General features: G+C 38.7%; 1 protein-coding gene across 1 annotated transcript; it reads right to left on the bottom strand.

The window, feature by feature from the left end:
* Positions 1-23,521: 23,521 nt before the first annotated feature.
* Positions 23,522-24,449, bottom strand: LOC122896426 (heterogeneous nuclear ribonucleoprotein A1-like). The gene has a single exon (XM_044234615.1). It carries the CDS (start codon positions 24,447-24,449, stop codon positions 23,550-23,552), a length of 900 nt encoding a protein of 299 aa, XP_044090550.1. The 3' UTR covers positions 23,522-23,549.
* Between the last annotated feature and the right edge of the window lie 2,165 nt (positions 24,450-26,614).

Raw genomic sequence — 26,614 nt, forward strand, 5'->3', positions numbered from 1 at the left:
TTTGAGCAACTGGGTGAATAAAGTAAGCATTAATTGAGATGAGGGTTGCTGTATGAGAACTAGGTTTAGAGAGAAAAATCAAGATTACTGTCTAGTAAGCAATAATTTTGAGATGCTTACTAGGCAATGTCAAATAGGAAGTCAAACATATAAGTCTGCTATTCAGGGGAAAGTCCAGGCTGGATACATAAATTTGGGTAACATCAGCATAAAGAATATTTAATGTCCTAACTGGATGACATTGCCTACAGAGAGAATGTGCAAAAGAGAGGTCTGAGAACTGAGCTGTGGGATGTCTCATTTAGAAGGAGAGGAGAAAGGGAGATGCCAACAAAAGAGACTGAGACAAAGTAGCCAATGAAATAGAAAGAAAATGAGGAGCAGTTCCCTCAGAAAATAGCATTCATTTGCAGTACCATTTAATTCTTGGGGCTTCAGGCAAGGGTGTGCCTTGAGGATATATAAATAAGAGTGAAAAAGTAACAGACACAATTAAGCTGATTTCTGCTCAGCCTCTTCAGCAGAGGTTGAAGATTGGATAGCTCTAGCCCTAACATGAGAGAGAAGAGAGAGGGAGAGAGAGAAAGTATGTGTCTGTGTACTCATACACATACATCCTGAATTTAAATGCTCTAGGGTTTGGCAGAGGGACCGCCATTCCCTACTGCATTTTTGTATTCCTCTTGACCCAAGTCAGACATCCATGTCCCCTTCCAGGGTCCTGGAGGCATTTGAGCTTGCAAGGCATTATAGTTGGAACCATTTAAAATACTTCACATTTCTAAGGGGGGGCTGGGTGGCTCAGTTGGTTAACTGTCTGCCTTCGGCTCAGGTCATGATCCCAGGGTCCTGGGATTGAGCCCCACTTTGGGTTCCCTGCTAAGCAGGGAGTGTCCTTCTCCCTCTCCATCTGCCCCTCCTCCCTCTTGTGCTATCTCCCTCTTTAAAATAAATAAATAAAATCTTTAAAAAAAATAAAATATTTCACATTTCTAAGTGAATCCCATTCAGTTTAATTTAACAAAACACAGAAATAAGAACAATCCATTTTAATAAACATATTAGCTAAGTTCGTTTCCTAACATTGAGAAAGTGAAATATTTTTCTCTTGAGAAAAAAGATCAATAATAATAAATATAATTGATATTTGTATGGCATTTAACCTACATTATCTCATTTAAATCCCACTGTTACAATGTGATGTATTTGTTTATTATTATTTTCATTTTATAGATGAGGTAAGCGAAGTTCAGAGAGCTTAAGCAGCTTGTTCAATGTCATACTGTCAGTAGAAGTCAGAGCTGGGTTTTGATCCCAGTTTGCGATCAATTTTCTATCCTAGGTACAAGCAATTATGGTATTTTGAAGAAAGGTCATTCTCAGCAGGGGCTGAGAGAACAAACTCTGAGGAGGGCCTTAGGAAGGCACAGGCAAATCAACTACTATGTGTGCTGCCTAGATAAAATCATTATCACCATATGTGATTTCTATAAAATATTTGCTATGAACTGGGTTAAAAGAAGCTGTGCTTTTTCCTCAAGTCCCATTAGTTACTCCTGGAGGAGAACCAGACTTCCACAAACATCTGTAGTAATATCACATCTGTGTATTTTGTGGAACCCACTTCCCCCATGGAGGCATCCACTTTACTCAGGTCTAAAGGTTTCTTGAATAGTCACAGGAAGAGATATTTTTAGGGAACCAAATCCAGTTATCTCAGACTCATATAACCAAATGCCACAAGTATTTTCTTCCCCGAAGCCATTCCTTCCTTCTCTCACATTACTTTAAAATTAGGAAGCCACAGTGACTCCATTGACATTCAGTTCACCATCTTCTTTTCTCCTGGGCTTCAGGGAGAAACTACGCTCATTAAAGGGCATTTAAATTATGGTGTGGTGAGGATGCTGTTGCCACTCACAGTTCCTTTCTGCAATATTTCAAACTTCAGTGCCTTAGCTGGTTACAGAAATAAATCTTTAATACTATTATTGCATTCATATTATTTCTTGTAGAGGTACCTGAAGTTACCCCTTGTCCAATGATGCAGCATTTATTGTAGTTCTCACATCTATCCCTATGTTTTTCTAAATGAAACAAAGTTCAACAGTATCAAATTTTGACAGCTTGGAGCTCAAATCTATCTTCTGTTTTGAGCTGATGTCCTGTATTTCTTTACAGAATAATCTGTAGTGTGTTACTTGTCAGCACCAGGATTGTGGATTAATTTAGTCACAAATAAAAGCTAGAGTTATAAATTCTAGGGTAGTGATATATGGATTTCAAATATTTTTAGTAGATTATTTGTTTCAAATGAAAATTTCTGTGAGACTCAATATATTTTTGAAAAAAATAATGGCATTGCTCTGGTTAAAGCTCTCATTGTTGAGTGTCCCTGAGGTATGTCCCCTGAGTCTTCTCCTTACTCCACAGTGGCCTTGAAGTAACTCAATAGAACCCCCAAGTCTTCTAGAAGTTGGAAAATCATAAGAATTTAGGATTAGCACATAAGTACACAGCATTCAAGGCAGGGCTCAGAAACCTATGGTCAAGGATGGAGCTGGGGGAAGGAACAATGGGGGCACTCTGGAATGGAAGCTCATTCAAGTATTGAGGAAATGTATTGACATGGCTAGAAGTCATACCCATGCAGGCAATTAAATCATAGCTTCCCACAAAGAGGGAAGGTTAAAGTAAGTGTTATTTTCAAGACCAGGCAAATAGAAAGATGGACATGCAAGAAAGGAGAAAAGGCAGATCATTAGAAGTTAGAAACCAGAAGATTCCCCAAGAGCTAAGAAACAGATAGAAACAGGTAGGGAGTTGGAAAAGAGAGAGAGAAATGAGTGAGGTGCCAACATTAGGTTGAGAACTTATATAAACAAATAAGGGATAGACTACAGGAAAAAAAATCCTTCTGGGAAAGCAAGAGTTAAACGACTGAGGGTAAAAAAGGGGGACTTATTTATGAAATTAATGGTGCCTATTAAAATGTCAAGTCCCACAAGGACATGGGGAGAAATTATCTTTGGAGAATAACTATTCTGTGTTGTTGTTGTTGTTGTTGTTGTTGTTGTTGTGAAGGACCAGACAGAATAAGGTTAAATAAATAAAATATGCTGAGGAGAGGCTAATGTGGAGAGGAACCATCTGGCAAAAATCTCCACTATGCCCATACTGCCTTCTTGCTCAGTGCCCTTCCCTAGGGACCTTGGAACAGCTGTGTTGAGATACTAGACCCAGAGTTTTCATATTCATATCAAAAGTGAAACCCAAAATGTCTGCACTGCTGCTGATTAGAGAGAGCATTTGAGTGGTTCAATATTGAAAAGATTTGTGGCACATTGGACTCCCTTGCTTTGAAACACTCAACTCGTTATGAGTTTGTTTCCCAATGCTACTTGGCTCAACTTTTATTTTTAAATCTTCCTGCTTTACTGCTGTATTGTCTCTACTGGTGATAAATACAGAATATAAAGGAAATAGGTTTTAGACATGCTTTTGAGCCAGGATTTCTGTGCTGCATGGTATGTTGAAAAGAAAAAAAGGCTTTAAGGTCAGCAAGTCTTGTGTGAAAATTTGTCACTTAGATGGGCAAACTACTTTTGCCCAAACTACCTCCCCAACCCCACTTTCATCATCTATACAATGGGAGTGATCATAGTTATCTTGCATGGTTGCTGTGAACAATAAAAGATGCATAGAAGGTAAAGCACTAACCATGGTGCCGGAAGCATAGTCTTTGCCTTATAAATGTTAGTTGTTGTTATTGTTTTTTATTATTACTAACTTCTCCTAATGAAAATATATACTTCCTAAGTTGATGCACCGATGTGTGTGTGTGTGTGTGTAAAACACATGTAAGTCTTTGATTAGTGATGGTCATCTGATTATTATAAAAAAATTTAATTTAGCTCTGAGTGATATAAAATGCAAATTCTATATGTGTATCACCTAGAATTGTTCTTAGAACATGTCTTCTCATAGTTCGTACTTTTGAAACTTCTAGAAGCTTTGGAGATAATATTGAGGACATGGGTCAGGGACCCTACTCCTACTTCTACTGCAATCAGAGAAACTCCATTTTTTTACTGAAAAAGCATGGAACTTTGGTGCTAGGAGCCAAGGAAAGTAAGTGTTTCAAGGAGGAGGAAGTGATCAACGATTTCCAACTCCATGAGCATTCAAATAAACCCTGAAGATAATGTGAAGTTTCAAAAGTTCATTGGGATTTGTAGAGAAGGTGGGAATCCTAAGCAGTGGTGACTTTATGGCCATGGCCCAAAGTGTTCGGGGCAGGAGCCCAAGTGTCTGATCAATGGGATGCCATGAAACCATCTATCAGAAGCCATAGATAAAAAGAAACTAGAAGTGAAAGAGTAATCTTCCTGGCTCCTTGCATCCTATTCTCTGTGGGGATTAAGTCCTTTTGCTTTCTCTCATTTACTGGAAGAGGGAAAATAAATGCTATGGACTTTCTACAAGGTGTTAATCACAGAAAATAAAAATCATGGTGGAGTGTCATACCAGAGCAACTAGAGGATTAGACAGAGTGGCAGAAGATCAGTGGTTGGTAAATCAGATGGATCAGTGATCAGGCAAGTTCTTGCATAGCAGTTAAATGATGCTACAATAAGCCAGGGCTAGAAGGTGGCTAGGGCTAAAAAATGGATTCAAAGGCAGTGATCAAGCAATGATTATCAAAATGAGACAAAAAGGATCAAACTCTTAGAAAGTAATCCAAGGAGCAGCCCAGTAGGGAGTAGGGGTAGAGATCAAACAATTAAGTTGGCCCCCAAGATCCCTGAGTACCTCTGTAGTTCTGACACGTCATTCTTTGGTGAACACACTATGAAGCATTGCCTTTCAAAATTTTGCCTTAGATGTGACCATGCCTTCAGGGATCATGTAGTCTACTAGAAAAAATAGGACAGGATCTAAGCAACAAATACAATTTATAGAGCTTGCTTTCAGGCATCCAAATCTCCTTTCCCACCCAAATATGCTGTCAAGTGGAAAGAATCTTATATACTTGCATAATGTCTGCTGTGATACTCCAAGGGGATCTGACCTTACACCTCAACTTTGTAGCATCAGTGACCTTTTTAGAATAATTGCACTATGTTTACGGGTGCTTCTCAAAGGGTGGCTTACTGACCAACTACACTGAACTCACTTGAAGGACTGTATTAAAAGTGTGGATTAACTGACTGTCTACCAAATTATCTGATTCGGAATATTTTAGGACAAGATCTGGGAATCTGCATTTTAACATACTTACCAGATGACGTTTATCCACAAGTTTAAGAACCACTGATATGTGAAATCGTCCACTTCATTGTTTAGGCTAGGATTGAGATGTGAAAAACTCCTTTCCTGGAGTGGATAGTATTCATATGCAACATCCTAAATACAGCTTACTTATTTAAACCCAAATGAGTGTAGATTGACAGCTACTGGATGATGCTCTTGTTTTTAGATACTTTTAAACAATTTTTACATACATTTAGATCCCATTTTCTTTCCTTTTTTCTAAGATTTTACTTATTCACTTAATAGAGAGAGATCACAAGTAGGCAGAGAGGCAGGCAGAGAGAGGGGAGAAGCAGGCTCCTGTGGAGCAGAGAGCCCAATGCTGGGCTTGATCTCAGGACTCTGAGATCATGACCTGAGCCGAAGGCAGAGGTTTAACCCACTTGAGACATCCAGGTGCTCCTTGGATCCCATTTTCACTCTGAGTATGATCTGAGTGCAGAGGTCAGAATAGTGGACTTTAAAAAAAAAAAAAAACTTTTGTTTTTTAGTGGCTCTAAGATTCATTTACCATAGTCCCTGTGAGCACAGGCAGAATGTGTTTCATCTTATTTTTGTATAAGATGCAATGATGGAAAGCTGAGGGAAATACACTCCAAATTTCCTCTCTTTCATAATCATGTTACTTGAAATTTGGGGAAATATCTGGGAGAAAGCACTAGAATTAGGAAAAAAAAGCATCTAAATCATGACCAAGTACTAAATAATGAAAACATTGACCTCTGGATGGCTAGGATTGATCTTACAATAGTGGGGTAGAACAAAAACTGCGATTATCATAAAGGTGATTTAGGAATAGAAGTCTGACCTTTCTTCATTCTGCAAAAGTTACATTATTAATGACGCAGTAAATTATGACACTGCTGAAGTGAAATATTTTTATTATGTTCTGGGGTTTTTTTCTCAAAAGAAAATTCTTGATCATTTTATTTGCTTTTTCAGGGAGTCTAATAGGCTAACAAAACAGTCCAGATTATGAAATGCTAAGTGGCAGAACCCAGGCAAAGAAAATGAAATGTGTCTAGAAAGAGAAAAAAACAAACAAAAAAACCCTAAGGACTATTTTGTTTTGGCCTTGTCCCTAGAAATATGACTAATTCCCTCACCTCCAAACCCTGCTGGGATGGTGCTTAGAAGGACTCTGAGAGGTTAGGCTATTGTTTTGTTTTGTTTTTTTCCAAGATTTTATTTATTTATTTGAAAGAGAGCATGAGCAGAGGGAGGGTCAGAGGGAGAGGGAGACGGATAAGCAGACTTCTCGCTGAGTGGAGAGCAAGACATAGGACTCAATCCCAGGACCCTGAGATCATGACCTGATCCAAAGTCAGATCCTTAATTGACTGAGCCACCCAGGCACCCACAGGCTATTGTTTTGAAGAAATGGCTTGGCTGTCAACAGTTATTTACAGAATATCTCTAGTGTATCCATTATTGTGGTAGACACTATATTAAGACCACCCTAATTTACTCCTTTTTGCATTTTTCTCTTAAAAAGGAACACCTGAACCAAGTGTTCAATGGGTTCGACAATTCAAATTGTGTTTTTGGCATTTATTAATTCTTCCACCCCTTTCTACTCATTGCCTTTAGTTAGCTGAACTTAACCTGACAGCGCTCTGAATTTGGTGAGCCTGATTTTTGCATGTAGACATAGAATTTGGTATTCAAAAAATATGCTTAACAGAATATCTCATACTACTCAGCTTCAGTTGAATTGCTTGAGTCACTCAACAAGCCAAACCGAAAACAGGAAAAACCCTGCTTTGGCTCATTCAACTTAAGGATTGAACTCCCAGACAGTATCAATCCTGATTAAATATGAGGCTAGATAAAACACAGTGCGAGAGGATCATTTCGAGGACTGATCAAGTGTGGGAAGGCACTCTTTATTGCTATTGAGATTTCAAGGCAGAACAGAAGCTAATAGTCTCTTTGGAAGTTATCTTGGGGGTAGGTGTGACTTCAGGGTCATAGATAAATAAAGATGATTGCCATCTGTATACCCAGACACTGCACAGTCCCTCAACTCTGCAAATTCCCATTACGCCCATCCAACAAGATTTTATTACAGGTCAGTAAATAAGAGGGAAGGAGAACAATTATAGCTGGTGCTCTGAGGTGGAAGGAAAGGAACAGGGCTGCATTTGGTTGTGTCATGATATGTTTGGCTTCAGGTTTGCATTTGATTAATCATGATTTGTTTCTCAGGCAAGTTTTTAGGTCTCCCTTCATAACGGACTCTTCAATCTACCTCCTCAAATGGCTTTTCAGTGCTTAACGAGCTTACTACAGTGGTCTCCTGTGAGGTAATAGCAATAAAGTTAAAAGGAGGAGAATTATGAATCACAAGCTTTGTTCACAGGCCATGGTTTTTCCCGGGTGTTAGCCTTAAGATGCTAATTAATGGGCACCTCATCAATCAGCTGGCAGATAGACACTTGCATGCTTGCTCAACCCAGAGGAGGATCTAGCCTCTGTAGCTGCATGCTACTTTGGGTTAATATTAATCTAACCACCATGCCTGCTTCTCTATTTATTCTAGTAGAATAAGAATAAGGTATAAGAACAAGGGGACACAACAAAAATCTGAATATAGGGCAGAAAGAAATCAGGTATAAAAAATAATAAGGCTGCTTATTGTCAGGGTCAAGGTTATGGTTTGTAGGTAAGACAGGGTTACTTGGAGATATCTGCAACTTGTGTGAACATGGCAACAAGTCTGTGAAAACACAATGTGATCAATTACTTTGGGACCCTGGCTCCTTAAAAAATATAATCTTAAAAGAAAAAAAAATTAAAGTGTGCTATAATGACCTCAGAACTATATTTTCAACTCAGAACTTACCCATTACTGCTGGTAATCCCAGAGGGTCATGGCCCAGTTAGTTAGCAGTGGCCTTTTCTAGTGGGAATATTGAAGTGAGGAAGTAATTATTATGCTCTCATTGTAGGCCCAGAACCGTGTTATAAACAGTAGGGATCTGGGGAATAAAATAATAAGAAAGGCAAGATTCTTGCTCACAATTAGCTTCCACTATAATGGAGAGGAGGGTGGGAGTCTTATATACTAGATAAAGTAGAGAACAATGCACAATATCATTGATTCTTAGACTCTTAAGGGACCTTAGAAAGCATCTAAGTCAACCAATATTCTGATGTTTAAATGTTCCTTAATCTTATTAGTTACAAGCTTGCCTGGTATCTGTTTGAATACTCATAGTAATAAGGACCTAATTAATTCTGGTGGTCATCTATGTGATATTCAGACAGCTGAATTTTAATTTTTAAAATATGTATTTATTTATTTAATATTAATTTATGTATTTATTTGTGAGGGTGGGGAGAGAGAGAGACAATGAAAGTGAGAGCATGGTGGGAAGGGCCAGAGTGAGAGGGAGAGGGATAGAAACAGACTCCTTGCTGAGAACAGAGCCTGTTGCAGGGCTTGATCTCACAACCCTGAGATCATGACCTGAGCTGAAATCAAGAATTGGATGCTTAACCACCTGAGCCACCCAGGGGCCCCAGGCAGCTGACTTTTAGAAAGTAAGTTGCTTATGTAAGGCCCCAAATCAGCTTTCCTGGAGTAGCCGTCAAATTCTTCTTAAGACCACTCATCTCAAGTATGCTTCCTTCTTTCATGTGAAATTGAAAGTAGTAGTTATGCATCATGGAACCTTCTCTTAAAATTTTTCAAAAAACATCTTGTTCCTTCAACAATTCTATCTTAAGGCAATGAATAAACATATTATTTTGTGACACAAAGAGTCATTAATATAGAAGTTCAGAGAAAGGGCTAGGTTGTCAAGGAAAATGAGGAAGTGGTACTTGAATTATTTAGTTCTCTGTTTTCTGTCTCTCTTCCTAGAATTTAAGCTCTGTGAGGGCAAAGACTTTGTCTTATTTATCACTGTATTCCCAGAACTTAAAATTGTGCTTGATAAATAGTGGGAACTCGGGCGCCTGGGTGGCTCAGTGGGTTGAGCCGCTGCCTTCGGCTCAGGTCATGATCTCAGGGTCCTGGGATCGAGTCCCACATCGGGCTCTCTGCTCAGCAGGGAGCCTGCTTCCTCCTCTCTCTCTCTGCCTGCCTCTCTGCCTACTTGTGATCTGTCTCTGTCAAATAAATAAATAAAATCTTTAAAAATAAAAATAAAAAAAATAGTGGGAACTCAATAAAAATGGGATGATTTGGAGAAAGTCACCTGAGGAAAGTCTCTTTCCTCAGAATATAAACTATAAATTTAAAACCACTGTGTGAAAAGAGACTTTCTGGGATAGGCTTGCTGCATGTAGTAAAGAATGGATGTAAGTACAACAGCTGAAAGAGCCAAAGTGTCCTGGAAAGTATACACCTACACAGTATGTAAACTAATGGCTGTAATATTTGCCTAAAGATCTTACCTGCTGGAAATCTCCAAGGGAGAATAACCAAAGCATTTATTATAATTTTGGTATTCATTTCACTTTTGTACAGATTCTTACTGATTTTGAAATTATGAAAGAAGAGCAAAAGATAAGGGGATCAGAGTTTGTTGTTTTAGCCACCCTACCAACATTTGCCCCCTGAGGTTCTCCACTTCTTTCTGAAGGTAGTGTCTTCTTTAGCCGAAGACCACCAGGAGCATACTTTTAATTGAGTAAGTAGGATTTCATACTCATTGCAATGAGGAAGAACAGAAACCATGGTGAACCATGGGGTTCCTCAGTGAGGGAACATTAGAAAGGACTTATTACAGGTGATTTGAGGGAGGGCCCAAGGAAGACAGATTCTTTCTGACTTGGGTGTTGTCAGGAAGTGGGGACAATTCTATCATTGGGTATCTCCATAAATCTTATCTACAGAAACGGCAGGCTAGAGTTCAGACTGAAGTGGTAAATGGTAAAGAAGACTTGGCTACTCACATTAGCCTGGAGAGAAAGATATTTGGTATTTTATGGTTTGGGAAATACTCATATTTTTGTTTGTGCTTAGATGAAAATTATAAAGTGGCCTGTTTCTTTATTTTGGTCACAGACTGATGTTGTCTGATATTAGCATTCAGTGAGATTGTTTATGCCCAAGAGGGAAAAAAAAAACATGGTCTACCCATGAGTGCCAGGCCAGCTTCTAAAAATACCAAAGCCAAAGTGCCAGACCTAGTCCCAGAAACGAGGGCTTTTTTTTATCAAGAAAAGCATGAAAACTGCAGGTGGCTCCTACCATGGCAATATTTTCTCTTCTCCAAATGAATCATTCACCAGGCATTGATCCTACCATCAACTGAGGGAGAGTAGTGCCCAGGGGATTTTGCTAATGTATAATCCTGATCTCCTTGATTTTGATCTTTACAGGACTAACAGATAACCTGTAGGTATCTACAGTATTTTGTCAGAGTTTATCTGTGGTCTCCAAGATGACTTTGAAACACATTCACAAAGTTGCTCAATGTGGCCACTTTCTTCCTGTTCACTGTCCCAAAAGTTACTCTTCATCTTAATCATTTTTGAATGAAAAAGATACAAATACTTTTAGCTCCACATACTGGACTCCCTCCCACTGAGCACAGACTAGTTGCCATGTGTACCTACACAGCCTCTACTGCTGCAGTTATAAAGACTATTAGTGTTCACTGGGAATTCATTCTGTGTAATATATTAGGCCACGTTTTACCTTTCAGTTCATTTAGGAATGTCCTCCCTTTGTTGTAGATGATTAATATCATTTGACCACCTGCAAAACATTGTAAACCAGCTGGTAAAGAGGTATAAAGAGCAATTAATTTTTACTCATGGTAGGTCTTCTGAGCAAGACTTTCTGGGTCTTGTATAATGCTGTTGTTTGGACAATGATTAATTAAGAGAACAGAAAATATATTCAGTGGAACAACCTCCTCCTGCTTCCCTCATGTTTCATGATTTGAGACAATTTCACTGTGTGCCCTTCCTATGAAGAGTGAGCTTTCCAATGCTAAGACTCTGTGTTAATTATAGGGAATCTTCTGATTCTCAAACATAGATTGATATGTTTACAGAAATACAGGCCTTGCAAACATAATTGAGCCCTAGAAAGATCTATAACAATGGAGAGAAGATGGGTTAGGTGACGGAGTTGCTTGAAGTTGCAGACTGGGTCTTGGGGAAGAAGAGTTGATTTGCATTGAGCGGCCAGATTGATTCCATTGTAGCACCTGAACGAATAGGAAACTCTCAGTCTTTACCTGTCACCAGACCATAGAAATGAGCCACAGAAAATCACTTGGTCATTTTTAAAATTTGAAGTATAATTGACATACAATGTTACATTAGTTTTGGGTGTACAACATGGTGATTCAACTACTCTATATGTCTGCTGTGCTCACCATAAATCTAGCTACCATCTGCCACCAAACAATGCTATTAAAATATTGTTAAAACCGTACCCCATAAGGTTAATGAAGTTATAACTAGCAGAAAGTTTAAAGTTTGTCTCTCAGAGAACTGTTTCGCTTAATCAGCTATTGTCTTTTCAGACTCCACTAACAAACTCACTATGTCTCTGCAGAAGGCTGGACTCAAGATTGACTGACATGTTCTAGCCTATAAACAAACAAGGCCCTGCATTCCTTACCTGAGATAACAAGCTCAAGACCCCATTCAGAGAATGCCCATAGCCCTCTCTCCTTGTCCTAAGATAACCTCCTGACATCAGGAACTAAATTTTGCCTTGTTCTATAAGTGTCCACACCAAAGTGGACATGAGATATATGTTACATCTATGTTTGCTTAGCATACATGCTCCATCTTTCCTCATGAATAGTCATAAGTTTCCTTGTCCTTTTCATCAATGTACATGTAATCTCAACCACTGTGATTACAAAAAAAAAAACCCCAAAACTTGTCTGGGTGCCTGTGTATCTCAGCAGGTTAAGCAGTTGACTGGTTTTCAGCTCAAGTCATGGTCTCAGGGTCATGAGATTGAGCCCTATGTTGGGATCTGCATTCAGTGTGGAGTCGGCTTGAGATTCTTCTCTCCATCTGCTTCTGCCCATCCCTGCCACACTCTCTTACTCTCCCTCTCTTTGCAATAAATAAATAAATCTTGAAGAAAAAAAATTGTTTTCTCCTCCTTTGGAGAGGTGGATTTGAAGTTTGCCCTCCTATCTCGTTTGGCTGCCTCTCAAATAAATGCTTTCCTTGCAACCTACCTGATGTCTCAGTGACTGGCTTTGCTGTGAATCAGGCAGACAGACTAGGGTTTATTACACCATTGACTATATTCCCTATGCTCTACCTTTCATCCCCACGACTTACTCATTTCCGTAACAGGAAGCCTGATCTCCCACTCCCTTTCATTCATTTTGCCCATCCTCCCCTCTGGCAACAGTTTGTTCTCTCTTTCTGCTTTCGTTTGTTTGTTTGCAATTTTTTTTTTTAGGTTCCATATATAAGTGAAATCACATAGTATTTGTATTTCTCTGTGACTTATTTCACTTAGCTTATACCCTCTAGGTCCATCCATGTTGTCACAAATTGCAAGAGCTCGTTCTCTTTTATGGCTAATATTCCTATCTATCTATATAAACTTGGTCATTTTTTTATCTACCTAGTAACACCATCAAAACAGTTTCAGAAAGAAATGATAACATGGTATATGTTTTTGGTTCCTTCCCATTTGTCCAACCTAGATCTTAATGTCTCCAAATCTTCCTTTTCCATTTCACACTTGCAAAGGGAACTTTATTTTATTTCTTACTGAGGCAAAATGGAATATAACCTTATATTAGTTTTGGGTATACAACATAATAATTCAATATATGCATATTTTATAAAGGGATCACCACAGTAATTCTAGTTAATATATGTCACAACAGAATTAACACCTTTCACCCTTTGTGCCCACCCCCACCCCTTCCCCTCTGATAACCACCAGTCTGTTTTATGTATCTTTAAGTTTTGTTCTGTTTGTTCATTTTTTTATATTCCACATATAATTAAAACCATACAATATTTGTCTTTGTCTGACTTATTTCATTTAGCATAATACCCTCAAGGCCCGTCCAAGTTGTCACAAATGGCAAGATTTCCTTCTTTTTTATAGCTAATATTCTGTTGTGTATATTTACCACATTGTCTTTATTCATTCATCCATGGATAGACACTTAGGTTATTTACATATGTTGGCTATTATAGATAATGCTGCAGCGAACATAGTCATGCATATATCTTTTCAAATTAATAATTTGCTTTCTTCAGATAAATACTCAGAAGTAGAACAGCTGGATAATATGGTAGTTCTATTTTTATAGTTCTTTGAGGAAACCTCATACTGTTTGAATAGTAGCTGTACAAATTTATATTCTCACCAAAAGTGCATGAGGGTTCCCTTTTCTCCACAGCCTCTCCAATACTTTTTATTTCTTATCTTTTTGGTAATAGCCATTCTGACAGGTCTGAGACATCTCATTGTGGTTTTCATTAGCATTTCCCTGATAATTACTAATTTTGAGCATCTTTTCACGTACCTGTTGGCTACCTGTTAAGTTGCCTTTGGGAAAATGTCTATTTAGATCCTCTGCCCACTTTTTAATTAGATTATTTATTGTTTGTTTAATTTTGGAATTGTATGAGTTTTCATATACTTTGGATATAAGCCTTATTGAAAATATGATTTACAAATATCTTTTCCCATCCAGTAGACTGCTTTTTAAAATGTTTTTAAAAATTTTTGTATTTTATTAACATATATTATTAGCCCTAGGGGTACAGGTCTGTGAATTGCCAGGTTTACATACTTCACAGCACTCACCATAGCACATTCCCTCACCAATGTCCATACCCCAAACAACCTCTCCCTCCCTTTTCACCCAGAAACCCTCAGTTTGTTTTGTGAGATAAAGAGTCTCTTATGGTTGTCTCCCTTCCAAACCATCTTGTTTCATTTTATCCTTCCCTACTCCACAACCCCCCAATGTTGCCTATCAAATTCTTCATATCAGGGAGATCATATGATGATTGTCTTTTTCTGATTGACTTATTTTGCTCAGCATAATACCCTCTAGTTCCATCTGCATTGTTACAAATGGCAAGATTTCATTTCTTTTGATAGCTGCATAGTATTCCATTGTATACATATACCATATCTTCTTATCCATTCATCTGTTAATGAATATATAGGTTCTTTCCATAGTTTGGCTATTGTGGACATTGCTGCTATAAACATTCGGGTGCACGTGCCCGTTCGGATCACTACATTTGGATCGTTAGGGTAAATACCCAGTAGTACGATTGCTGGGTCATAAGGTAGCTCTATTTTCAACTTTTGAAGAACCTCCATGTTATTTTCCAGGGTGGTTGCACCCACTTGCATTCCACCAACAGTGTAGGAGGATTCCCCTTTCTCTGCATCCTCACCAGCATCTGTCGTTTCCTGACTTGTTAATTTTAGCCATTCTGACTGGTGTGAGGTGGTATCTCTTTGTGCTTTCGATTAGTATTTCCCTGATATGAAGTGATGTGGAACACTTTTTCAGGTCTCTGTTGGCCATCTGGATGTCTTCTTTGCAGAAATGTCTATCCATGTCCTCTGCCGATTTCTTGATTGGATTATTTGTTCTTTGGGTGTTGAGTTTGATAAGTTCTTTATAGATTTTGGATACCAGCCCTTTATCTGATATGTCAGTAGCAAATATCTTCTTCCATTCTGTCAGTAGTCTTTTGGTTTTGATGATTGTTTCCTTGGCTGTGCAGAAGTTTTTGATCTTGGTGAAGTCCCAATAGTTCATTTTTGCCCTTGCTTCCCTTGCCTTTGGCAATGTTCCTAGGAAGAAGTTGCTGCGGCTGAGGTTGAAGAGATTGCTGCTGGTGTTCTCCTGAAGGATTTTGATGGATTCCTTTCTCACATTGAGGTCCTTCATCCATTTGAGTCCATTTTTGTGTGTGGTGTAAGGAAATGGTCCAGTTTCATTTTTCCGCATGTGGCTGTCCAATTTTCCCAACACCATTTGTTGAGGAGACTGTCGTTTTTCCATTGGATGTTCTTTCCTGCTTTGTCGAAGATTAGTTGACCATAGAGTTGAGGGTCTATTTCTGGGCTCTCTATTCTGTTCCACTGATCTATGTGTCTGTTTTTGTGCCGGTACCATACTGTCTTGATGTTTATAGCTTTGTAATAGATTTTGAAGTCTGGAATTGTGATGCCACCAACTTCGGCTTTCTTTTTCAGTATCCATCTGACTATTCAAGGTATTTTCTGGTTCCATATGAATTTTAGGATTATTTGTTCTATTTCTTTGAAAAAAATGATCGCATTTTGATAGGGGTTGCATTAAATGTATAGATTGCTTTAGGTAGCATAGACGTTTTCACAATATTTGTTCTTCCAATCCACGAGTATGGAACAATTTCATTTCCTTGTGTCTTCCTCAATGTCCTTTATGAGTACTTTATAGTTTTCTATAAAGTACAGGTTCTTAGCCTCTTTGCTTAGGTTTATTTCTAGGTATCTTATGGTTTTGGGTGCAGTTGCAAATGGGATTGATTCCTTAATTTCTCTTTCTTCTGTCTTGTTGGTGGATAGATATGCAACTGATTTCTGTGCATTGATTTTTTATCTTGACACTTCACTGAATTCCTGTACAAGTTTTAGGAGATTTGGAGGGAAGTCTTTTGGGTTTTCCACATAAAGTATCATATCATCTGCAAGAGTGATAGTCTGACTTCTTTGCTGATTTGGATGCCTTTAATTTCTTTTTGTTGTCTGATTGCTGAGGCTAGGACTTCTAGTACTATGTTGAATAGCAGTGGTGATAATGGACATCCCTGCCGTGTTCCTGACCTTAGCGGAAAAGCTTTCAGTTATTCTCCATTGAGAATGATATTTGTGGTGGGTTTTTTCATAAATGGCTTTGATAATATTGAGGTATGTGCCCTCTATCTCTACACTTTGAAGAGTTTTGATCAGGAAGGGATGCTGTACTTTGTCAAATGTTTTTTCAGCATCTATTGAGAGTATCATATGGTTCTTGTTCTTTCTTTTATTAATGTGCTGTATCACATTGATTGATTTGTGGATTTGAGCCAAACTTGCAGCCCTGGAATAAATCCCTATTGGTCGTGGTGAATAATCCTTTAGTGTACTGATGCATCCTCTTGCCTAGTATTTTGGTGAAAATTATAGCATCTGTGTTCATGAAGGATATTGGTCTGTAATTCTCTTTTTTGATGGGGTCGTTGTCTGGTTTTGGGATCAAGGTAATGCTGGCCTCATAAAATGAGTATGGAAGTTTTCCTTCCATTTCTATTTTTTGGAACAGTTTCAGGAGAACAAGAATTAATTCTTCTTTAAATGTTTGGTAGAATTCTCCTGGGAAGCCATCTGTCCCTGATCTCTTGTTTGTTGGGAGATTTTTAATGACTGTTTCAATCTCCTTACTGGTTATGGGTCTGTTCAGGTTTTCTATTTCTTCCTGGTTCAGTTTTGGTAGTTTATAAGTCTCTAGGAATGCATCCATTTCTTCCAGATTGTCAAATTTGCTGGCCTATTGTTGCTCATATGTTCTTTTAATTGTTTGTATTTCTTTGGTGTTGATTGTGATCTCTCCTCTTTCATTCATAATTTTATTCATTTGGGTCGTTTCTATTTTCTTTTTGATAAGTCTGGCCAGGGGTTTATCAATCTTCTTAATTCTTTCAAAGAACCAGTTCCTAGTTTTGTTGATTCTTTCTATTGTTTTTTGTTTTTGTTTTGTTTTGTTTTTGGTTTCTAAATCATTGATTTCTGCTCTGATCTTTATTATTTCTCTTCTCCTGCTGGGTTTAGGCCTTCTTTGTTCTTCTTTCTCTAGCTCCTTTAGGTGTAGGGTTAGGTTGTGTATTTAGGACCTTTCTTGTTTCTTGAGAAAGGCTTGTATTGCTATATATTTTCCTCTCAGGACTGCCTTTGCTGTGTCCCACAGATTTTGAACCATTGTGTTCTCATTATCCTTTGTTTGATGAATTTTTTCAATTCTTTAATTTCCTGGTTGACCCATTCATTCTTTAGAAGGATGTGCTTTAGTCTCCATGTATTTGGGTTCTTTCCAAATTTCCTCTTGTGATTGAGTTCTAGCTTCAGAGCATTGTGGTCTGAACATATGCAGGGAATGATCCCAATCTTTTGGTACCGGTTGAGACCTGATTTGTGACCGAGGATGTGATCTATTCTGGAGAATGTTTTGTGTGCACTAGAGAAGAATGTGTATTCTCTTGCATTGGGATGGAATGTTCTGAATCTATCTGTGATGTCCATCTGGTTCAGTGTGTCATTTAAGGCCTTTATTTCCTTGTTGATCTTTTGCTTGGATGATCTGTCCATTTCAGTGAGAGGAGTGTTAAAGTCCCCTACTACTATTGTATTTTTGTCGATGTGTTTCTTTGAGTTTGTTATTAAGTGGTTTATACGGTTGGCTGCTCCCATGTTAGGGGCACAGATGTTTAAAATTGTTAGATCCTCTTGTTGGACAGACCCTTTGAGTATGATATAGTGTCCTTCCTCCTCTCTTATTATAGTCTTTGGCTTAAAATCTAACTGTTCTGATATAAGGATTGCCACCCCATGTTTCTTTTGATGTCCATTAGCATGGTACATTGTTTTCCACCCCCTCACTTTAAATCTGGAGGTGTCTTTGGGTCTAAAATGAGTTTCTTGTAGATGGCATATTGACGGGTTTTGTTTTTTTATCCATTCTGATACCCTGTGTCTTTTGATTGGGGCATGTAGCCCATTTACATTCAGGGTAACTATTGAGAGAGATGAATTTAGTGCCACTGTATTGCCTGTAATGTGACTGTTACTGTATATTGTCTCTGTTCTTTTCTGGTCTATTACTTTTAGGCTCTCTCTTTGCTTAGAGGACCCCTTTCAATATTTCCTGTAGAGCTGGTTTGGTGTTTGCAAATTCTTTCAGCTTTTGTTTGTCCTGGAAACTTTTTATCTCTCCTTCTCTTTCCAATGATAGCCTAGCTGGATATAGTATTCTTGGCTGCATGTTTTTCTCGTTTAGTGCTCTGAATATATCATGCCAGTTCTTTCTAGCCTGCCTGGTCTCTGTGCCTCCTGGAGGGCTTTCTGGCAGGGTTCGGACGCGAGCACTCGCGATGTGGAAAAAAGTCTGCTGCCAATATAATATTTTTACTATTGTATGTAACAGGCCTCTTGTCCCGGGCTGCTTTGAGGATTTTCTCTTTGTCACTAGGACTTGTAAATTTTACAATTAGATGACAGGGTGTGGACCTATTCTTACTGATTTTGAGGGGAGTTCTCTGCGCTTCCTGGATTTTGATGCTTATTCCCTTTGCCATATTAGGGAAGTTCTTTACAATAATTCTCTTCAATATACCTTCTGCCCCCTACTCTTTCTTCTTCTTCTGGAATCCCAATTATTCTAATATTATTTTGTCTTATGGTGTCACTTATCTCTCAAATTCTCCCCTCATGGTCCAGTAGTTGTTTCTCTCTCTTTTGCTCAACTTCTTTATTCTCTGTCATTTGGTTTTCTATATCACTAATTTTCTCTTCTGCCTCATTTATGCTAGCAGTAAGAACCTCTATTTTTTTTTTATAAATTGATTTATTTATTTTCAGGAAAACAGTATTCATTATTTTTTTTTACCACACCCAGTGCTCCATGCAATCCATGCCCTCTATAATATCCACCACCTGGTACCCCAACCTCCCACCCCCCGGCCACTTCAAACCCCTCAGATTGTTTTTCAGAGACCATAGTCTCTCATGATTCACCTCCCCTTCCAATTTACCCCAACTCCCTTCTCCTCTCTAACACCCCTTGTCCTCCATGCTATTTGTTATACTCCACAAATAAGTGAAACCATATGATAATTGACTCTCTCTGCTTGACTTATTTCACTCAGCATAATCTCTTCCAGTCCTGCCCATGTTGCTACAAAAGTTGGGTATTCATCCTTTCTTATGGAGGCATAATACTCCATAGTATATATGGACCACATCTTTCTTATCCATTCGTCTGTTGAAGGGCATCTTGGTTCTTTCCATAGTTTGGCGACCATGGCCATTGCTGCTATAAACATTGGGGTACAGATAGCCCTTCTTTTCAGAGCATCTGTATTTTTGGGGTAAATACCCAGGAGTGTAATGGCAGGGTCATAGGGAAGTTCTATTTTTAATTTCTTGAGGAATATCCACACTGTTCTCCAAAGAGGCTGCACCAACTTGCATTCCCACCAACAGTGGAAGAGGGTTCCCCTTTCTCCACATCCTCTCCAACACATATAGTTTCCTGTTTTGTTAATTTTGGCCATTCTAACTGGTGTAAGGTGATATCTCAATGTGGTTTTAATTTGAATCTCCCTGAGGGCTAGTGATGATGAACATTTTTTCATGTGTCTGATAGCCATTTGTATGTCTTGATTGGAGAAGTGTCTGTTCATAACCTCCGTTTTTGATTGCACCTCATGGATTGTTTTTTAAAATTTCAGCTTGGATAGATTGTAGTTCTTTTATTTCTCTAGAAAGGGCTTTTATTTCTCGAGATAGCATTTCTCTAATATCTTCCATGCCTTTTTCAAACCCAGCTAGCACGTTCATCATTCTGAACTCTAGATCTGACATGTTACCAATGTCTATATTGATTAGGTCCCTAGCCTTCAGTGCTGCCTCTTGTTCTTTTTTTTGTGGTGAGTTTTTCTGCCTTGTCATTTTATCCAGGGAAAAATATATGAAAGGTAGAAAAAAATACTAAAAGTGTGTCGAAGGCCCCAGGAAAAAGTGTGTTAACCAAATCAGAAGAGACCCCAAATTGTGTGGAGAAGAAAGAAGGTAAAAAGACGTTCAAAATAAATAAATAAATATATAGATAGATAAATATTAGGCTGGTGAATAGAACAGTGCCACCCCCTTGATTTTGGGTGCATTTTGGTCTCTTAGAAGAAACTACTCCCAAAATTTTAGAGATAGAAAAACCTATGCATACACACACACACACACACACACACACAAATAAGGGTAAACATGATGAAGGGATGGGATATGAGTGTAAAGATGAAAATTTTAAAAAAATTCTAAAAAAAGATTTGATAAGATAAGTTGGTTGGGAAAAGAGAGTGGAGAGAATTTGCTCAGGCTGGAGACTAGAACAAAGCCCTGTGCTAGATTTAAGGTATATTTTGATCTATTAGGAGAAGTTGTATCCCACAATTTTTTAGAAGAAAAAATCCTGTATGTATACAAAAAGTAAAGTTAGATACAATGAAGAATAAAATATGACAATAATAATGAAGTTTCAAAATGATTTTTAAGAAAGTTATTGTTAATATCAACTAGTTAAAAAACATTAAAAGAGGAAAGAGTAAAGGTTTAAAAAATCAGAATAAGAAAAAAATAAATAAAAATTTTATTAACTTTGCAAGACTAAAGAATCATGGGGAGCAAACCATGAATTCCACACTTTGCTTTCCCCTCCTCTGGAATTCCATTCTTCTCTTTGATCAGTGAGCTTGGTCTTGGCTGGATGTTCTTTTTTTTTTTTTTTATTCATTTGACAGAGAGAGAGATCACAAGTAGGCAGAGAGGCAAGCAGAGAGAGAGAGAGGAGGAAGCAGGCTCCCTGCTGAACAGAGAGCCCGATGTGGGACTCAATCCCAGGACCCTGAGATCATGACCTGAGCCAAAGGCAGAGGCTTAATCCACTGAGCCACCCAGGCGCCCTTGGCTGGATGTTCTTGCTGATCTTCCAGGAGAGGGGCCTGTTGTAGTGATTCTCAAGTGTCTTTGCCCGAGGTGGGTTTGCTCTGCCCTGGGCAGGGACTGGGCTAAGTAATCTGCTTGGGTTCACTTTCAGGAGCTTTTGTTCCCTGAACACTTTCTGTAAAGCACTGGAGGATGGGAATGAAAATGGTGGCCTCCCAATCTCCAGCCTGAAGGAGTCGAGAACTCGGAGCCCTACTCCTCAGAGCACCGTTGGAAAAAGCATTCAATCACTCCCATCTCCCTGGTCTCTGGTGTGCCTCGAGCTCACCTGGCCTGTGACCAAGCATTTCTGTCTCTGGCACACAGCCCCATTTGGAGTCTCCAAAACCAGCAGATTCCTGCCTCCAGAGAAGGAAGGTGAGTCTCCCCAGATCTGCCACTTGTGGGGCTGCTCAAAGAGCAGTGGCCTGATTGTGCCACAGATCAGTTTAAGGTAACCCCAAGTTGAGAGCTCACTCCTTGGCTCTGTCTCTGTAGCTTGCTTTCCCACTCTAATACCTGTGGGCTCTGCTACACTCAGACACCCCCAATCCTTCTGTGACCCCACGGGACCTGAGACCACACTGTCTCCATGAGGGCTCCACCCCTGCTTAGCCTCTGGAGCCAGGTCCCTCAGTGGAGGTGACTTTTAAAAGTTCTGATTTTAGTGCTCTGTTGTTCCACTGCTTGCCAGGAACCAGCCCCTCCCCCCATGGTCTATCTTCTTGTGGCTTCGAGTTCACTTCTCTACAGGTCCTACCTTTCAGAAAGTGCTCAATTTTCTGTTTTTAGAATTGCTGTTCTTCTTCTCTTCAATCTCCTGTTGAATATGTAGGTGTTCAGGATGTTTTGATAAATGTCTAGCTGATCTTCTGCTACCTGATACCATCTCATCCTGCTACTCCTCCACCATCTTGACTCCTCCCCGCTTTTAAAATTTGTGATAGTGTCCTTCATTGTGCAGAATCTTTTTAGCTTAATGTAATCTCATTTGTTTAATTTTGCTTTTATTGCCATTGCTTTTAGAGTCAGATAAAAAAATTTGCCAACAGAAATGTTAAGGAATTAATTCCTATGTTTTCTTCTAGGAGTTTTATGGTTTCTGATCTTACATTCAAACCTGTAATCCATTTTTAGTTAATTTTTGTGTATGGTGTATGATAGTGTTCTAGTTTCATTCTTTTGCATCTGGCTGTCCAGTTTTCCCAATACCATTTATTGAGTAGGCTCTTCTTTCCTCATTGTATATTGTTACCTCTTTTTTAATAAGTTAATTGACCATATATGTGTGGATTTATTTATGGGCTCATTATTCTATTATATTAATTTATGTGTCTGTTTTTATGACAATACCATACTATTTTTTTAAAGATTTTGTTTATTTATTTGACAGACAGATTACATGTAGGCAGAGAGGCAGGCAGAGAGAGAGGAGGAATCAGGCTCCCCACCGAGCAGAGAGCCCGATGCAGGGCTCGATCCCAGGACCCTGAGATCATGACCTGAGCCGAAGGCAGTGGCTTAACCCACTGAGCCACCCAGGCGCCCCAATACCATACTATTTTGATTACTATAACTTTGTAGTATAGTTTGAAATCAGGGAACATGATACCTCCAGTTTTGCTCTTCTGTCTCAAAATTTCTTTGACTATTTGGGGTCTTTTGTGCCCCATATAAATTTTAGAATTATTTGGTTTTTTAAAATATTTTATTTATCTATTTGACACAAAGAAAGAGATCACAAGTAGGCAGACAGGCAGGCAGAGAGAAAAAGTTGGCTCCATGCTGAGCAGAGAGCCTGATGTGGGGCTCAATCCTAAGACCCTGAGACCATGACCCCAGATGAAGGCAGAGGCTTAACCCTCTGAGTCACCCTAGGTGCCCTAGAATTATTTGTTCTGTGAAAAATACTATATACTGCCCTTTTTTGTCTTTTCTTACAGTCTTTGTTTTAAAGTCTATTTTTTCTGATATAAGGCTAGCTACCCCAGCTTTCTTTTAACTTGCATTTCCATGGAAAATCTTTTTATTTCCCTTTGCTTTAAGTCCATGTATGTCCTTAGATCTGAAATGAGTCTCTTGTAGGCAACATATAGACGAGTCTTGTTTTGTTTCTTTTCTTTTCTTTTTTTTTTAAAGACACATTTATTCAGAGTCATGATCAGACTATTACACTTAGCAATCAACAGCATGGGTGCAAAAAAAAATCTACATTAAAACCCTTTGTTGGAATGCTTTACACTTTCCACAGAACAGAAACTAAAATAACCTGTTATACAATTAGTCACAAATACAGTCCTCGAGTTTTTTTGCCCATACACATGAGTATTGTCTAAAACATGTCTTTTTTGTAGCAGATAGGCCCTGCCACCACTGTGCTTGGCTGAGTTCACAAATCTGTTGTAACCTGTAGCTTCCCTGTCACTTCTCTGGCTCTCCTCTCCTGCTAAGCTTTGTTTCCTGGCAGTAATTAAAAACTTCTGCCACTGACATAGCTGCTGCTGCTGCTGGAACCACCATAGCCACCTTGGTTTCATGGTTTGGCGAAGTATTGGCCTCCACCACCATAAGGGCCAGAGTTTCTGCCTCCAAAATTGCCTCCTTTCATGGGTCCAAAATTTGAGGATTGATTGTTGTAATTGCCAAAATCATTATAGCTTCCACCACCTCCAAAGTTGCTTCCATCATTACCAAATCCGTTATAGCCATACCCACTGCCACCATATCCACCACTACCTCGACTGCCACCAAAGCCACCTCGACCACTGAAGTTTCCTCTGCGACCAAAGTTGTCATTCCCACCAAAACCACCTCCGCGACCACCACCAAAGTTTCCAGAACCACTTCGACCTCTTTGGCTGGATGAAGCACTAGCCATCTCTTGCTTAGAGAGCACTTTCCTTACTTCACAGTTGTGGCCATTCACAGTATGGTATTTTTGAATGACAATCTTGTCTACAGAATCATGGTCATCAAATGTTACAAAAGCAAAACCCCTCTTTTTGCCACTGCCTTGGTCAGTCATGATCTCAATCACTTCGATTTTCCCATACTGTTCGAAATAATCTCTTAGATGATGTTCTTCAGTGTCTTCTTTAATGCCACCAACAAAAATCTTTTTCACAGTTAAGTGGGCACCAGGTCTTTGAGAATCTTCTCTTGAGACAGCCCTCTTTGGTTCCACAACTCTTCCATCCACCTTGTGTGGCCTTGCATTCATGGCTGCATCCACCTCCTCCACAGTGGCATATGTGACAAACCCAAATCCTCTGGAGCGCTTGGTGTTCGGATCTCTCATTACCACACAGTCCGTAAGTGTTCCCCATTGCTCAAAATGGCTCCTCAGACTCTCATTGGTTGTTTCAAAGCTCAGACCTCCGATGAAGAGCTTCTGTAGCTGTTCAGGCTCTTTGGGAGACTCTGACTTAGACATGACGGTGGTGGGTGGGGAGACTTTAACGATGCTTACTCGGCGGCGTCCACGGGCAGAAAGGTTTTGTTTCTTTTTTAATCCACTTAATCACTGTATGTGTTTCGATTGGAGAATTTAGTCCATTTACACTTAAAGTAATTATTGATAGGTATGTACTTATGGCCATTTTGCTAATTGTTTTATGGCTGTTTTATAATTCCTCTCTGTTCCTTTTCTTGCTCCTTTCCCCTATGGTCTGATGAATTTCCTTACTGTTATGTTTAGATTACTTTCTCATCTTTTGTGTATCTCCAAGGTTTTGCATTGTGGTTACCATGAAGTTCACATATGTCTGTCTGTCTATCTTTCTATCCATCCATATCTGTATATCTATCTATCTATCTATCTATCACCTATCATCTATCACCTATCATCTACCTATCACAGTCTAAGTTGGCAGCACTTAAATTTGTATTCTGAAAACTTTACATTTTTATTCCTTTTTCCTCATGTTTTGTTTTTGATCTTTTTATTTTATGTACTTAACTAGTTATCAACTTAACTAATTATCATAGTTATAGTTAATTTTTACTACTTCTGCTTTTTAACCTTCATACCAGTTTTATAACTGGTTAAATAACTACCCTTACTATATATTTGCCTTTACCAGTGAAATTTTTCACTTTCATATATTTTCTTTTTATTGGTTAGTGCCTTTCTTTTCAGCTTAAAGAAGATCCTTTGCCATTTCTTATAGGGCTCATTTAGTGGTGATGAACTCCTTTAACTTTTACTTGCCTGAAAAACTTCTTATCCCTCTTTCAATTCTGAATGCTAGCCTTGCTGGGTATAGTATTCTGAATTGAAAGTTCTTTACTTCAGCACTTTGAATATATCATGCCCCTCTCTTCTGACCTGCAGAGTTTCTGCTGAAAAATCAGCTGATAGTTTTATGGGTATTTGATTGTACATAATTTTTTTTTCTTGTCACTTTTAAAATTCTTTATCTGTAACTTTTGACATTTTAATTATAACATGTCTTCATGTGGATCTCTTTGGGTTCATCTTATTTGGAACTTTCATTCTTCTTGGATATGTTTCCTTTCCCAAGTTGCAAAGTTTTCAGCCATTATTTCTTCAAGTAAGTTTTTGGCCCCTTGCTTTTTTTCTTCTTCTGGTGATGTTATTCTGTTTAGTATTGTCCCATAGGTCTCTTAAACTTTCTCTGCTTTTACATTTTTTTTTCTTTTGGCTTTTCTATTTGGGTGACTTTCACTTCCTTGTCTTCCATGTTGCTTATTTGTTCTTTTAATTTAGCTAGTCTTCTATTGAACCCATCTAGTAGATTATTAGTTCATTTATTATATTTTTCAGTTATGTGCTTTCTATTTTTATTTTATTATATTTTGTATCACTTTGTTGCAGTTTTCAATGTGTTCATCCATTTTTCTCTGAGTTTGGTGGGCATATTTATGACCATTACTTTGAACCTTTTATCAGAGGTTTCCTTATCTCCATTAAGACCTTTCTCTGATGTCTCATCTTGCCCTTTCATTTGGAATATATTCATCTCTTTCTTCATTTTGCTTGACCCTCTGTGTTTCTATGTATTAGGTTAAACTGCTACCTTTCCCAGTCTTGAAGGAGTGGTCTTATGTAGGAGGTGAAACTTATTGTGCAAACTTGTCCTAGCTCTTGGTTATCTCTTGAACATTTGTTATTGTCTAAGTAGCCTGATTTACTCTTGACAGACTCCAGTTGTTGAGGGTGTGCCAGGATTTGCCAATGCTCTGAAAGGAGTGATCTTTGTCAGCTGATTGAATTCAGATTGATTGAAAGATTCAGACTGATTGAAAACCAGATCCTCAGGCAGCATCTTTTAAAGTATGCAAAAATATATAGTCCTGTAGACTGCAACCATAGACCCTGGTGACTTCCACTTCAGGAGATCAGAAGGTACCTCCTGAATGACACTTATAAGAACTGAAGCTTCAGATAAGTGTATAAGCTCATTTCTTGGAGGTACCAACAAGCTGTAGTGAGGCCAACAGAGGGCATACAGATAGTTTTCTACCTATGTCCTCCCTGAGAATACCTCAGTAGCCTTTAGACGTGTGGTAAATCTGAAGTCCGTCCCTTAGATTGAAGATCTAGGACATTTAAATGAGCCTTTTCACATACAGACT

This window comes from Neovison vison, chromosome X (assembly GCF_020171115.1).
Source record: "Neovison vison isolate M4711 chromosome X, ASM_NN_V1, whole genome shotgun sequence".
In the NCBI taxonomy this organism is placed as follows: domain Eukaryota; kingdom Metazoa; phylum Chordata; class Mammalia; order Carnivora; family Mustelidae; genus Neogale; species Neogale vison.